At 42.6% G+C, this 15,340-nt stretch overlaps 1 protein-coding gene across 9 annotated transcripts in view; it reads right to left on the bottom strand.

Moving 5' to 3' along the window:
* Sif (still life) overlaps nucleotides 1-15,340 on the bottom strand; it is a 34,806-nt gene that overhangs the window by 7,224 nt on the left and 12,242 nt on the right. For 6 of the 9 annotated variants that reach the window (XM_070655535.1, XM_070655544.1, XM_070655540.1 and 3 more), the window contains 14 exons: nucleotides 8,097-8,239; nucleotides 7,405-7,672; nucleotides 6,589-6,732; nucleotides 6,114-6,296; nucleotides 4,706-4,981; nucleotides 4,446-4,616; nucleotides 4,003-4,189; nucleotides 2,670-2,936; nucleotides 2,131-2,408; nucleotides 1,841-2,035; nucleotides 1,490-1,598; nucleotides 468-647; nucleotides 276-394; nucleotides 21-197 (listed from right to left, as the gene is read on the bottom strand). In XM_070655535.1, coding sequence (XP_070511636.1) covers nucleotides 21-197; nucleotides 276-394; nucleotides 468-647; nucleotides 1,490-1,598; nucleotides 1,841-2,035; nucleotides 2,131-2,408; nucleotides 2,670-2,936; nucleotides 4,003-4,189; nucleotides 4,446-4,616; nucleotides 4,706-4,981; nucleotides 6,114-6,296; nucleotides 6,589-6,732; nucleotides 7,405-7,672; nucleotides 8,097-8,239 — 2,697 coding nt within the window. The remainder of the gene's footprint in view (nucleotides 1-20; nucleotides 198-275; nucleotides 395-467; nucleotides 648-1,489; nucleotides 1,599-1,840; nucleotides 2,036-2,130; nucleotides 2,409-2,669; nucleotides 2,937-4,002; nucleotides 4,190-4,445; nucleotides 4,617-4,705; nucleotides 4,982-6,113; nucleotides 6,297-6,588; nucleotides 6,733-7,404; nucleotides 7,673-8,096; nucleotides 8,240-15,340) is intronic. The other 3 variants (XM_070655537.1, XM_070655541.1, XM_070655545.1) reach the window with 1 other exon arrangement.

Raw genomic sequence — 15,340 nt, 5'->3', positions numbered from 1 at the left:
TAGGTCATGTGGACACTGACCATGAGCTTCTTTTTCTGTCTCAATCTTTCCTTGCACAGGAACACAACGGCCGACTTAAATACGAAGCACATCGCATGCAACTCGAGACCCTTCTTTATCTTGCCGAGAAAATCGGAAATATTGAGCCACTCGACGCCGCCATAATACAAAAGATCGCCTGGGCTTAAGTCAATCGGCTGCCAAAAAATTGCGTTAATTGCATTAATTAACAATTTAAAACTACTCGACGTATAAAAATAAATAGATCGACTTACCTGCTTACAGGATTTTTGGTGTTGTCTAAACAAGTGATCGAAAATAGCGCCGTATTCTTCGTGAATTCTTTGCATTTCGTTTATATGCTCTGCTACCTTTTCCATCCCTTTGAGCGCCTCTGCAATTTACGCATTCGCGATTAAATCTTTAATAGCATTTTAAACTGTTCGTTATATAACCGCAGTAATTACCGATTAAGTGTTGGTGTTCTTCGCTTCGTTCATCGGTAAGATTCCTAAGCTGCTGTAACAGCAGCGGATACTTGAGTATTCTTTGTATAGGTTTTATCAAGTACGATTCTAAAGTCGACGAGTGTTGCTGCCGGGGATTTCTCGCTTGCAGGAACTCTTGTAAAGCTTGATTTCCCTCGTCTGAAATTGTCGATTATCTCTGATAATTATCGGGAGATTGCTTCGTTCCGTCGTAATTATATAAAATGCGATTTGCAAAAAAAAAAAAAAATAAAGAAAAAGACTCATCCGGCACGGAATTAAAATTAAGCTTCTGGGACATTTCTGCGTAAAGATGTTACATAGAAAATTGAACGGGCAGATAGAGCAACACTAATAGCGTATTAAATTTTTCGAAAAGAGTGATGGCAAATTTCTCTCATTTTTTGAACCTCGAATTTCAAACTTTTTTTTATACCAAATAATACTATTAAATGAAACATTAATCTCAGTAAAATTTTAAGCTGAGCACAGACACGGTTTCAGAGATATAAGGGGATGAAAGTCGTGGATTATGAAAAACCATCACTTTTATCCCTTCATATATCCGGAACCGTGCCTATGCTCATCTTAAAATTTTTCTGAAATTAATATCTCATATAACACTAGTTGGCATAAAAAAGTTAGAAATTCGAGGTCCAAAAAATAGGCCAAAAGACCGGTCTTTTTGCCATCACTCTTTAAAATAAAATTAGACGTGAAATACTAGACGTATCGCAAAAAATAGTCGACCAATCTCTTTAAATATTTAATAACGCGTTTCTCTGACGGTCACAAAAATGTCATCCACTCGCGGAAGGTTGACACGAATAATAAATTGGAGAACTTTCCGAGAACAATACATTTATAAAGAGTAACGATCGATGCTGGGCAGCTATTTCCGGCAAATAAATTATCGATTGAGAAGAATCAGTCGCGTTGACGTAAATAAGGAAACGGAGATTGTTCTCGCGAAAAGGAAGGTATTTTAAAAGGAAACTTACTTGGATGTAAAACTTTCTGAGCCTTCGAGTGACTGGCGCAAAACGAGCTGTACAGCTTAAAGTGATTTACGTAATATAAGAAGGCACTTCCAATGGAAAACAGAACTCCCTGTAACAGATACGAGAAGCAATATGAGTTTCCACTTAAAAGCTATAAAAATGCAGTTAGTTGAAAATTAATTTAATATGTTATTAAGTTTGTACATTTGTATTGTTAGAATAACAATGCTTCATATTAAAAAAAATACATCTCAATTTTCTTGATTCATAAACCTGCATATCGGTTTACGGTTCTTGGATAAATAATCGAGCTGTGAGGTATGTAATTTGATTTGGATCAATGATGCGTACCTTAAATTGACTCGGATGGTCAAAGCTATTGAAATCGACCTCCATCTCGATGGCATGATCAAGATTCTGCAGGAACTGTCGTTGAAACGTGACGATTTCTTGGATATTACCAAACAGCGCGTTGATCTCCGCGTTCGATAGGAAGGTCTCGCGTTTAAGGGGCTCCAAGTAGTTTTCCAGCAAATTATTTAAATTCTGCAAACGCAAACAAGAAGAGGTTTGTTAAGTAAGCCGTCATAAATTATCCATTATAAAAAAATTGTATAATTATAATATTAAATCGTTATTACCTTTACGTAAGTCCGTTCAGTCTCAATCAATTCTAAAATCACTTTCTTAAGCTTTTCAGCGTCGCTAAGCTGCCGGCTCGGTGTGAGAGCTTGCGAGTGAGAACTGACGACGCTTCCGGTGGGACTCGACTTCCTGGTCTCACCTGGAGAACGGCAAATCCCTGTCACTTGTTCGGCAGTCTTCAAGAGGTTTTCGATTTCGAAAGAATTTGTGCGCGAAGCCTGTTTGTTATCCATGAGACCGGCTGATGAGCATTCCTGCATAATATTTTCTTTGCCTGCGCCAACAAAATAAAATTAACGTTAAGATGTGCTATAACGCTATAGAATATGCTATATAAAAATTTGTATAATTATATTAATTATTACTTTTTAAATATAATTTCTTGCTTCATCAAAGTTTGTAAACATGTGCTTTTAATGTTGTATTATTAACTTAATAAGCTCATTTTCACAAGTAGTATAATCTTCAATGATAGCAGTAGTACGAATGGTTTTTAATGCAACAATTTCTTAAAAGATAAAACGAAAGAACTTACTCCATCCGGGTGCTGGCACAATCAGACCGGAAATCATTTCTTCGCTGATTACTGGCGGGTCGGTAGGCGGCGGGGGGCAAACCAAGCTGTCGATTATGTCGTCGGTGACTCGCATAATGCCCGTGAGATCTGGTGGCTCCGTCCTGGACGATCGCATCATCATGCAGAGACCTACCTCCTCTTGCAGAACGCTCTCCAAGTACATCATATCTAGATCGCTCACGATGGCGCCGTTGATCACCATAATCTCGTCGCCCTTAATGATTCCTGAAAGCAGCGGTTCAATTTGCAAATTTATTCTTCGAAGATTTATGCCGGGAAAGAATATCTACAAGCGTAAAAGTTTTGTCGGCAATAAAATTATTGTCGCTGGCTAGCAACGTTAGAAGATTGGAAATTATATATAGTATAATCAATTTTTATTAACGTCGCGAAAAATTTTTAATTTATAGACGATCTCTCAAGTGTTTTTCCTCACAAATAATTTTATAACTTTGCAAGAACTTTCAGATTCCGACTGACATTGTTCCGACTCGCGATGCACCTTGATCAACCGTTCGGCTCGGTATCTTTCGCAACTATAATAAGTCGCTCCCTTCGGTTGTGCTTAACGAGCAGGCTGTCCGATAAATTTAGACACGATTTGCGGAAAGGCGGCGCTAAATGTCATTCGGATTTGTTCGCGCCTGCGGCCCTAAGATCGTCCCACCCCCGGTGTGCGCACATATACACATGTATTTTTATTATATATATATATTTCTTTTTTTACACGCATTATATACGCTTCATTTAACCGTAAGCACGAGAGGCTGCTCAACGAGTAAGCGACGAGGCGCGGAAAATCGATGATTTTTCAATGGCGTCCTTGCGCGTCCTGGCGCCGACGTCAAGTCTAAAAAAATTAATACGGTCGGACTACGGCGTACGCTATCTTCTAAGATCCGCAAGAAGTTAAATCGTGAGTGGAGAATAAAGAATAAGGTATCTAACGAGGTGCCATTTTTATTCCGCTGGTGTCACTTGATTTATTAACGTGACACAGATTTATATGAATTTTTAAATTTGTTCAACTCCTTGTTTTCTAATCTGAATAATGCTCCTAAAAAAAAAGTTACAGAAACTTTTTAATTAATTACATACGTTATTTTACAATTTTGCCACAGAGAAGGTCAGTTGCAAAAAGAATCAATAACGCTAAAATAGAAGCTAGCAATAAGAAAAAATTATCTCTGATAAATGACGAGAAACAAAAAAGACCTTGTAACGATCGAAACTTGTAATTGTTGTACTCGAGGGACGTTTATTTTAGTTGTCCTAGATAAGGGGTGCTTACCGTTTTGCATGGCGACGCTCTTGTCTTCCACTCTACTAACGTAGCAGCAGAGCTCGTCCTGCCTTTCGGAGTTTTCTATGAGCTCCGCCTCGACGGAGAAGCCCCACATTTGCTCTAAAGTGTTCCTTTGCAATTCCACTTGATATAAAATCTTGGCACAGACTTCCACGATTTCGTGCGTATGCAACTGTCAACAAAAAGTTTATGTTAAACTTTCGGTACAAGAAATCGCTATTAAGGTGGCTCCTAGCTTTCTACAAAATTATTCGCATACATTAAATTTTATTCAATTGCTCAGCTGAAACTGAAATAATGACTCTGGGCTTATTCTTTTTATTCCCAAGTGAAGCAGCAACGTCTCGTTTTATACGCCGGTTTTATCTACCGTTTTATTGCACATTCCGATTATTTTAAATATACTAATTCCGGTCCGTTGAACTTACATATGTTTCTATCAAATCAGTCCTATGTGGCACAAAGTAATTATGGTCCTCCATATCTCGACGTTTTTTCACGCGCACGAAGTGCTCCATCGGATTGAGATTCTTTCTGGTGCACGCACTCGCCAGGAACTCCTCCACGGTCATGGCGTCGCGTAGGAACACCGAGACCAGCTGAAACAACAAACAGGAAACGCCGGGTCGCGCTCGCCTTATCCTTACCACACACTAAGTGAACGGAATAAGAATTTCGATCAACTCACCCGATGTCCTGACGATCGTACCTGATTTTCCGGCACGGACACCTTCACGCTCTTCTCCTCGTCCCTGGACGAGATCTGCAGCGAGCGTCTGCTGGAACCACTGTTCGATCTCGACAGCAGCGGCGGTCGTCTCCTTGTAGCTCCGCGACCCGCCAATAAATTATTTAGCAGGGACGGGCTACGCGCGCAAATAAACGCGTGGAAAGACGACACTGTGAACACGCCCAACTTGTTCAGCATTTGCTTCGTGGCGCGAGATACGTGCGTCAGTAGACTCTGAAAAAGAAACGGGAGAATCGAGCTCATTTAATGTTTTTCTCGAATTAAGCCCCTTCGTTAATCTTTAAAGTCGCTTTTGCAAAGTGGAAAAAAGATCTTTTAGATTCAGGGAACTTCTCAGATAAATTGAATATACAAAAATGAGATAAAAACCGCTCGTCGCGGAAGTTTATATTTTTTTCAAAAAGGAGACTGTTAAAAAATGAACTGGCCTTTGATAAAACGTTGCACTTTTTAGGGCAATTTTCATTTATTGATTATGAATCGATGTCATTAATGTCGCTCGACTGTAACGATCGCGAGAACGTTAATTCATCGGGTATTGCCTGGCCACCTAATTCGCCATCTCTCTCCTCTTTCTCTCTCTCCCTCCACCTCTTCTTGACGATCGATATCATTTATAACGAATGGCGCAAATTACATGAGGGCGACGCAGATGGATCTCTAACGAACTCTGATTGCGTGTGCGCCACTAGCGAGAGGAACAATTTTTTTCAGGCAATTGCAGCAACTAAGTTGCGCGGAGAGATCGCAGTGCGTAATATTGTTTACCGGCGAGAAGCTAAGGAAAACCAGCTTTTTCACGGAGGCGACGAAAGCTCACAGCCAAATCACGGCTTTTCGTTCGATTGCGATTGGAATTGAACGTAACCCACCGATTCCGCATCATCGCATTCGACGACAATCAACGGGAACGCGTGTACATACGGCAAAATAGAATCAGCTCGACGACAAAGTCTTTCAAAAACTTTTTTTTCTCGTGATAAAACAACGCCAGCACAAAGCGAATTATTGTACTTAAATTAATCAAAAAAATATATATATATATTACAAATAATAAATTTATTTGATAATGGTTTTATTATAAATTTGTTTATTCAAAAAATTAAAAAAAAAAAAATTATTTAATCTCATAAAATATAAATATTTTGCATATTTTTTAGTATTATAAATTATACAACGAATGCGACAATTTTTATTGTTTAAAAAATTACTTCTTTACTGCCCAAACAATTAGACTATAATTACACGAAGTAATTATGAGCTACGGTATTTTTCTGTCGGTTTAGGAAGCGTTAATATTCTATTTCAATCTTAATGTTGATGTTTTAATGAAAGTGATACTTACCTTGGGATTGGGCAGTTCGCCGCTCTGCAAACTGGCCATGTAGCACCGCAAACGGAATTGCTCGCAATGGAGTCGCTCCAGATTCTCCTCCCACTGTACTATTTGATTGTTGATCTGCTGCTTGGTGTCGACGTCAGAAACCACTGATTGCTGAAGATCCGCCATGTGTTTCATCTTGTGATCCTGCAAGCAGCCAATACGATTACCGTATCCATCCGATCTCTGTTCTTATATTAAAAACTGTGTCAAAATATAGATATTAAAAAAAAATAAAAATAAAAAAAAAAGCGCGGACAAAAAGTATTCTCAATTTTTGCCAAAGGCTTACAGTAATTTTTGTCAGGTAAGCGATTGCGCGGAAGCTCTTTCCTTTCGTGCATGCACCACTTTTAATTTACATATACATATCCAGACTTTCGACAGCAAGTCGAGTTGGGCGAGATTGTATCGATCAACTTGTATTCTACCCACGTACCGACTCGATCGACTTTTCCAAACGGAAAATCTCTTCCTGCAGCAGATGCAGCGTGCCGGTTTTGCCGCGATGGCGCGCGAACGCGGCGGCGCACGCTGAATGAATACTATTCACCCAGTTCTCCAGCTCCACTTGACACGGCGCCTAAACAAAGAGAGCACACACCATGTTTCTCTTCGGGCCAGAATTTGATCCGCTCCCCTTGCCCTCCCGCCCCCATCGGTAAACTTTGCATGCTGATCGATCGTCACCTCGTCACGTCGCTCGCGTCTCCGAGATGATTTAAAGTCTAGGCGAGCTTTTAAGTAGTCAGTAGTGGATTATTAAAAGTTCGCCTTGTTGCGTGACCGAGGGAACGAGTTCGTGAGACGGGGTTAATTAAATACACCTAGTTAGCGAATCGCGCGGTTAATGCACTCTCGGGAGGCCACCGAAGTGGCGCGAATCAAAATGAACTGGTATAACTGTTCCTCCCTCGATTTTTCAATACTTTACCCACGTACTTTACAACAGTCTTACTTGAAATTTAATTGGCGTATTATTTACGACAATGTTCAACATGCCAATTAAGAAGAGTACATACATATAAACTGCAAAGTTATATATACAGTTATGCAAATTATGCTAATTATACAATTTCAGTTTTTATTTCCCGCAAATCTTGGCTATTAAAAGTTTTTAAAAAAAAGTATGAAACAGTATTGTATTACGGGAGGAGAATCTTTTTCGCGTGCTGATTAAATTCAATCCGCAAATTCTTTCCGCAATTTTTGTAATAAACAGTTAATTACGTTAAACGCGGTGAGTTTCTCTTACCTGGAATAAATAAGCGTCCCCGAACGCGGTGCTCAGACAGAATATGTAATCCTTCTTTGGGTGTTCGGGAATCGGCTGCATGATCGCACCGTCGACGATGATCAGATGTTTAGGTGCCGCTTCCATAGCCCTGCTCTCCTGCGAGTCGCAGGGGTAAAATAGAAGAGTGGTGCCTTTCAAGCAGACCCAGTAACCCCTCCAGCCCCTCTTCTTGGCCAGCTCGATCTGATGCTTCTTGCGCAGCAGCCATTTCTTCACGCTGAGAAATCTAGAAATTCCGAAACCACCCCGTTACCACGCTTTCTCTCACGTTAAATTATTCATCAATGTAATTACGTTACAATTAATAATTTGTATTATATGCGGTGATATTTAAAAATAATTTAATGTCACGTTCACTGCTGTTTCTACAATTACAGCCTATTCCATATTCGATTTCATTTATTTTGAGATTATTGGAATTTTAATCAAATATCATAAATAATAATGGATATTTATTGTATGCAAATTTTCTTCGTTTGTTGTAAGTTGATACAAATCCGTGCAATATAAATATCGATATGTATCAAAATTTGTAAAAAAAAAAAAAAAAAAAAAGCGTGATTTAGATTATTTTTCGAGTGAGAGCGTCGTATACTCTTCAAACTCGTCATTTTTAATGAATACACAAAAGAATAATGCGAATGACTTACCCTGCCTTCCGAACAGCTCCGGTGCAATTAAACGAGGCTGCAGCCGTGCCGGTCTGCTTCCGATAGGGTGAATTTATAGCACTCTCGCCGTCGTCATCGTCGCTAACGGCGGTGGTGAGTGACATCCTATCGTCGTCCGACATCTAGAAAACACGTCAAAGTTTATCTTCAGCTATGATAAACGCGCTTGCCGTTGTAAAAATCCGTGACAAATACGAACGACTCCGCAACCAAGTTGAACAACAGATACCGATCAATTGCTTCTCATTTCTTTTGAAATTTGTTTCGTGCTCGAACTTTATATTTTATTATGCAAGATAAATTTTAGTCGTGTAAGATAAATTTATTGAGTATTATGAAAAGTTTCGCAAAGTCGCTCGTGTACGTGAAGAGGAAAAACATGTCGTGTGTAGAAGAGATGTGCGTAGAAAAAATATATTGTGCGATCGTGAGAAAAAAGTAGTTATCGATAAAAGGATTATGATTATGCAGAGAGATCTACTGAATTACTGACAATGATAGGATGCTTTATATGTACATAATTCGTCGTTAATTCCTCATCTATCACAATAGTGCATTTAGGGAGTTCATATATAAAATCGTGTTATTTACAATATATATCAATTTCAATCAATTAATTTATTAAAAAAGGTAAATTACTTTCAAAAATAGATTTTTTTTTCTTAATCAAATATGCGGGTAACGGAGAATCAATTATTAATTAATATTATTACGATTAAATCAGGCGTTTACGCTATGACTAAATAAAAGGGCAAATCAAGAAAAGGGGCATTCGCATTACGATTAATTGGCAGTGGAGATGCAGAGAAATTTTACAGCTTTTAATCAGCGCATGCTGCTCGAACGTGGGCGACTAATATCGATGCAACTCCAACGAGTTTTTTATTTTTTTTATTTTACGAGTGCTTTGCACAAGAAGATCGTATCGGTATCGTATACTAACGCGAACGTACATGCTTCTACTTTACTCGCATTATACAGCAAAGAAAAAGAACAGCTGCGTCGCAAATGCAAAGTGCAATGCTTCGTTTAGTAATTCCACTGCTTTCGCTGTCCATCCCCTCGTTATTTTCGATCATTTGTCGCGTTCAAAACTATTTATCGATTTATCTGGTTAAACGCGACGCTTCCCGAGTGGATGCATGATTATCTTGTTGCGAAACGATGGCGAGGATGAAAATGAGATGCGACATTTGAGTGCGAGTAGTCAGGGGGTCGACGAACGAAAGTCCAACGGAAACGGCGGCATATCTGGCGACGCGGACTTGACTCGGTGGTCTTTTCTACCCTTGCTTCTCTGGCCGAAGCGCATGCCAATAATACGAGCGGTATCCAGGTGCGACCGTGGCAGCACCGGGAAAATATTCATATATGTATTTCAGGGACATATACAATATCGAGAGAAGCATTCCTTCCAGAAGAGATATAAAAAGATTCGCGATTCGTGTTCTCTACCTTTTTCGTAATATTCATCATGCCGCGGAGCCTCTCGCGTATCCCCCTGAGGCTCTCGTCGGCCCAGAAACTTACGACTCTTCTAAGAAAGTCGGCGTTGCACGCATCCGCAGTCATGTGCGGGTGGTAGTGGCAGTAACAGCCCTCCTTAAGCAGCTTCATGTTGTTCTCCGCGCTACCGTTGATCCTCAACATAATCTCGCGACGAGCCACGCTCAAACCGTCGATGTAACGTTGCGCCCAGGCGCTCAGCGCGTCGTTCACCAGTCGCAGTAACTTGTGGTAGTATCCCTCGCCCGAACCGTACGTCACCTTCTCCTGCACGTTCCGACAGTTGAACCAATACAGCTTGCGCGTCTCGTTAATGCATATCACACTGATCGTGTGCCTGCGGCACCAGCAAAAGTACTTCCAGCAACGTCGCTTATGCTGCGTCTTCAGGTCCGTGTAGAAATCGTCGCTCGGATCCAGCAAGTCCAGGGTGCTATTCGTACACTTGATCGACCATCTCGGCTCTACCATTATTCGTCGTTCGCTGTCGGCGGTGAAATGAACGAGGAAGAAACGCGGAACCCGCGGCTGGTGACGACGCCTAGAAGAAGGATGATCTTAGAATGGCATCCTTGAGTTCTCGGTCACGACGAGAAATGGTCTCATCGCCAGCTTTTCGTTTCTCCTCTGGTGTCATTATTGTCTCGCGGACGGCAGAAGATAATGTATCCACGTGGCTCAACGAGATATTCACGTACGATCGATTGTCGCGATGTGCAAGCTCAACGATATAGCTTCGAGAAACACTTTGTACTCTCGCGATCTTAGTGAACCTCGGCTCAAATCGACGCTCTCGTTAAAATTATTTTCGTAATTAAATATCATACATATACTCTGCCGAAATTATCGCAGAATGCGACACTTGGCGGCTGGCCGATCACAGATATACCCGCCGAATAAAATATAAATAAGCGGTGCGCACATCTCGAAAGTTGAAACGACAGTGAGTCAGTCGTCCGTTGATCAATTTCACGCCGGATTTATAATCAGTTTATACTCGGAGAATTCTCTTCTCGAATTTGTCAATAAAGAAATCTATTTTAAGGCAAATGTCTTTTGCACTGTTAAAATCAATTACTATTTAAAGAGACTTCTTAGCTTTATAACTACGATCTAATCTAGCTGCCTTGAAAATCCAAAGGGCGATGCCTTACGGAGAAGCCAGAGCGCGGCGAAAGATCCGCCGCGGGTGTTCGCAGGTACTTGTACGCAGAATTTTATTAGAGTCCTCGAGATTTACCCTGAGGGTTCTAAACAAGAAGTGCCTAGCAGGAGATTACCGCCGTCGACGATGGGCTGGACGATCGCGGACGACGCCACTACGACTCCTGCCTTCTCAGGGGGTGGTTGATAATATATAGAATATTTTCTATTCCTTTTTTTTCTTCACGCTTATGTAATAGAAACAAACTATCCATAGAAAAATACTCTCAATGCTTAGGTATACATATAGATGAACTCTCTGAATGTTGATCCTCGCTCCTCTCCAGCTGATTTCCCTCCTTTTCCACACATCGCTATAGGTGCCCTCTCAAAGCATCGATTTTCTTCTCTCTCGCAGAAAAATGCGCTGCGAACTATCGTGCGCTCCCTCACACTCGCATCTCTCGTGTAATCGCTAACTACATTTCAAATATACTATTTTAATCTTTAACTAATCTCCTCTTTTCGATTTAACTCTATCGGTCTCTCACCTATTTGATTTTTGCCCTCTTTACAAGTATAATCTTTTTTTTTTCTTTTTTTTTTTAAATGTGCTCTATCAATAAAGTCTCTCCCTCTCGCGTAGCTCTAGCGTCGATGAGCTGGAGTTAGTCCTTCGATTGCATTCATTCTCGATTCTCCGGAAGTTATTCCGCGACGGAAATGACCCACCAGGTGATCATTGACGCGAGGGGGTGAGATGAATCCAGGTACCCAGTGACGATGTTACCATTGTCGACGCGCACCGGCACGTCACGACCGCGTTTTTCACCGACCTTGCACGTGTGACCGAATTCCGTACGCGCGGGTGTCCCCGTAGAAGCGATCGGCGCGTCGTCTAACTTCCGGTCCACACTTTAACGCGAAGGTCTCAATGACGTTCTGCAGAAACACCCCTTTACGCGATTCTCGTAAACTAGCGGAGGAACTGTTCAAGAGAACTTTTAAGGAATTCCTTTGACGCGATGATCTTCGTTGAATTCATCGGAGATCTCTTCGAGTGGTGGCTGCACTTCCGCATATAAACGTGGAGAATCCCCCGAGGACCTCGTTATCGTTACCAGACGCGCCGTCGTGGAAGGTTCGCAATCTCACATCCGATGAACACACAGGCTCTTGCATTCACGCTCGATGAAGCCTCCGTGAGTGACTCTTCCCCGCAGGGGTGACGCGACGAGGGCTCGTTGCAGCGGATGGATCGGATGCAATTCGCGGGTCCAGGGGGCTGTCGTTTGCGCGAAGAAAAAACGCGCGTCCTCGCCGCGTTCTCCGAATAGACGACAGCCGTTGGTGCCGTTGCCGACGTGTCCGGGGACGTGTATCGCGCGCTCGGCTCGGCGACTTCCGGCGCCCGCGCATCGACGCATCGGCGCATCAGCGGGCGCCGCACTCTCCCAAGCGCGCCCCGGCGGTGATGCGAGCCGCGGTGGAGAGATGATGTCCGAGAGAGGGAGAGGAAGCTGCGTCGTGCAGCGTCGCGCGTTCTCCACGAGGTCGCCCGCTTGGTCGTTTTCGCTAATAATGCGTGGCCGCTAATACGCGCTCATCGATCGATGGGCCCCGTTGCACGCGCGGTCACGCCGCGACATGGTCCCGCGACCGAGTGCCCTCGTCATCGCCAAGTTTTGTCGCCACCGCCTACGGTGGAATCGGGTTAGGTCTCACGGGGGTGAAGAGAGGGCGCCGATCGCGAGCAAATTAACAAGGTACACTTCTCGGGGTTGTTGGAAACTCTTTATTTTCTTTTCCCTTTCTCTATTTCTTTTTCGCTCGTTCGTTTCCTTTTTATTTTTCCTCTTTTTCTTCCTCGGTTGCGTGCGGGTGTCACCAAGTCCGCAGCCGCGAACGCGCTTCGCTCCGGACTGCCGCTGGAGAACAGGGAAGAGGAGCTGCTACCGCGCGAGGGGAATCAATATCTCAGTCCTTGTGGTGGTCGAAGGGGGCTTGCAGGAACGAAGCGAGGAGAAGCGGAGAAAGCAGCGATAGCGGGAGAGGGATGCGATGGAGGGAGGGTGCCACTGGGATATCGCCGGTGGAGGTGTCCGTGGCATGAGGTGGGGAGCTACACTTCGGAGACGTAACGAGGTACTAGTGAAAGGGGTGGTATGCACCGCCGAGGGTTGCATAGGAGAGAGAGGTGGGAGAGGGGAAAACGTGACGCGCTGCGCTGATCGACTCTGACAGCCAAGTTGCTGCGCGATGATTGTTACCGCTGCCCCAATGACGAACATCCGATTTGATTGAGAGAAACTTGAGCGAGTTTCAATAAATGGGGGTCAATTCCGCCGCTTTCTCGAATGCTGCTCCTTCGAGGGATTACTTTTCCGGAGTCGCGTCCTCGGACGAATTTATTCCGGACGTCAAGGATAGCAGCGAGAAACTTTTAAACGGTGTAAGAAGGATCTTTAGATATCCGTTGGCCTGCTGCTATTCTGCGTGTTTATCTATCACTTTGTAATTTTCTTTAATCAAAGAAGCGTTATCGCTGAATTTCACAGTGTTGTAAAATTAATTCAAGCGCTTCTTTCGGTCTAACTCTCTTTCTATGTGTTATTCTTTAATAAAAGTGAGATAATTATATTTTTTAACACTTTTATCTTTCAAATTATATAAATAGCTTTTTTAGCGGAGAGAAAACCCCCCAGCTTTACCATGCAATTTAATATAACGAATTATTTTATTCAATTAAATGGACCGATCTTCAACTGTCGTGTATCTACATGTACTTTAATTTTTTGTTCGCGCTTAGCACCGTGCATTTCGCTGTAAAGGAAAATCCCTTTAAGAAAAAGAGTTAAAAAAAAATTATCCTACGCGGATTATGTATAACGGGTTGGCGCGCATGCGAGCGACGCCAAGTTTTATTGAATTTTACAACACAGTTTCTCTTGCAGAGAAAGGCGATAAGAAATGTCGGTGTGCCGTGGAGCGTATCGTCCATTATATCGAAACAATAAGGTCCGATATCTGTGATTTTCACGCGTCGATCGAATTAGATATGCATCCGCTTGTGCGATCGCGCCGCGCGCCAATCGTTGATCTCTTCCACTTGGATTTGCGCGTCCAACGCGAACGCGGACGAGAAAACGTTGGGGAAAAAAAAATGCTGAAAAAGGGCCGAAGACGCGAAAGATTTGCGCGCTCGTTTGCGCATGCACCTGTTGGCGCAGGCTACTGCTCGACTTGTGCAATGATGCAGAAGTGCTCGATTCTTATTTACTCTCATACACCGAGCTCGGACCGCTAATCTCGGCGCGACCTATTAACCCTTAGACGCGTGTCTTTGCGCACGATGCTCGGCAAAAGCCCCCAACCTTTATGGTAGATTGTTATATTTTGAAACAGCTACCGACACGAGTTACCAGAATAAATAATTACAAATTAAAAAAAAAAAAGAAAATCTTTACGTTATTTTATATAACATAAAAAGTATTGTTCTAAAATTATAAGCTCAATGCTTCTCTTAATATAAATTAATTTTTCCAAATCGAAAATAAAACAGGTCAGTGATTTTTCAAGTAAAAAAAAAAAAAAAAAACTTTTAGTGAATATAAAAATAAAATACTCGCAGTACAAACATGCATCGCTTAGAACGAGAGCGCTTAAATTCATATTTCTGTAACTAAATCCAAATACGTGGATATAATTTTATAACATTAAAAAAAAAAAAAAAAGAAGTTCGGTGTAGAGCTTCTGTTTTAAATTGTTCTGAATTATCGCGTCGCCGCGGTAGACTGAAGTGGGACGGCAAACAACTGTTTGACAATTTATCGAATAAAAGCCGGCGTTTGCACGCATTAACAGAATCTTCATTACACAGCGTTTGATTTTCGTAATGGGTACCATTCGCGCGTATGCACATGCAAGGCCGCGGTGGGGTGTATTTATATAAATATATACGCAAACGATAAAGCGCATTGGGATTCCTGCACACGTACGAACCCCACCCATTTCACGATACGCTCGTCTGTACATATATATCTCTTTGTACATACGTATACCACATACCCACACGTTTCTATTTGCGGTGCAAAACAACCGAGACGAGACGGGGTGCTTACTCCGTAAGGGGTTGCATTACCGATGGACTCGAACAGCTCGCGAGCACGAAGCACAGGGTTAGTAGGTTATCGATGTCCGTCGGTCGCGCATAAACGCCCTTCGTACGCAAAAGCGGATCATGCGCCCGCACAATGCAATCGTCGAAAAATACAATTGCTCACACGGGATCCTCACGCGTGATCGTGAACAAGACGAGAGAAAGTAGATCGCGATGATCCACGGGGTTCCCGCTTTTGCCGAATCGCCCGCGAATAAGGCACCGTTTCCCGTTTATCGAGCACGTATGTGCATTTCCGTTTCCTCGATTCGCGCTGACCTCTTTTGTAACGCCGTCGTTACACGATAGGCGTGGCCGATGCGAGAGCGCGATTTCTATAACTCGGAGATGACCCGCGGGTTGCGCAATTTCTCGTAACTATTAGAAACGGGAAGTAGTTTCGAGGCATTGTGCG

Source organism: Cardiocondyla obscurior, linkage group LG04 (assembly GCF_019399895.1).
Source record: "Cardiocondyla obscurior isolate alpha-2009 linkage group LG04, Cobs3.1, whole genome shotgun sequence".
NCBI classification, from domain to species: Eukaryota; Metazoa; Arthropoda; class Insecta; order Hymenoptera; family Formicidae; genus Cardiocondyla; species Cardiocondyla obscurior.
The sequence above is the reverse complement of the archived record's forward strand: the minus strand, read 5'-3'. Positions and strand labels throughout refer to the sequence as shown.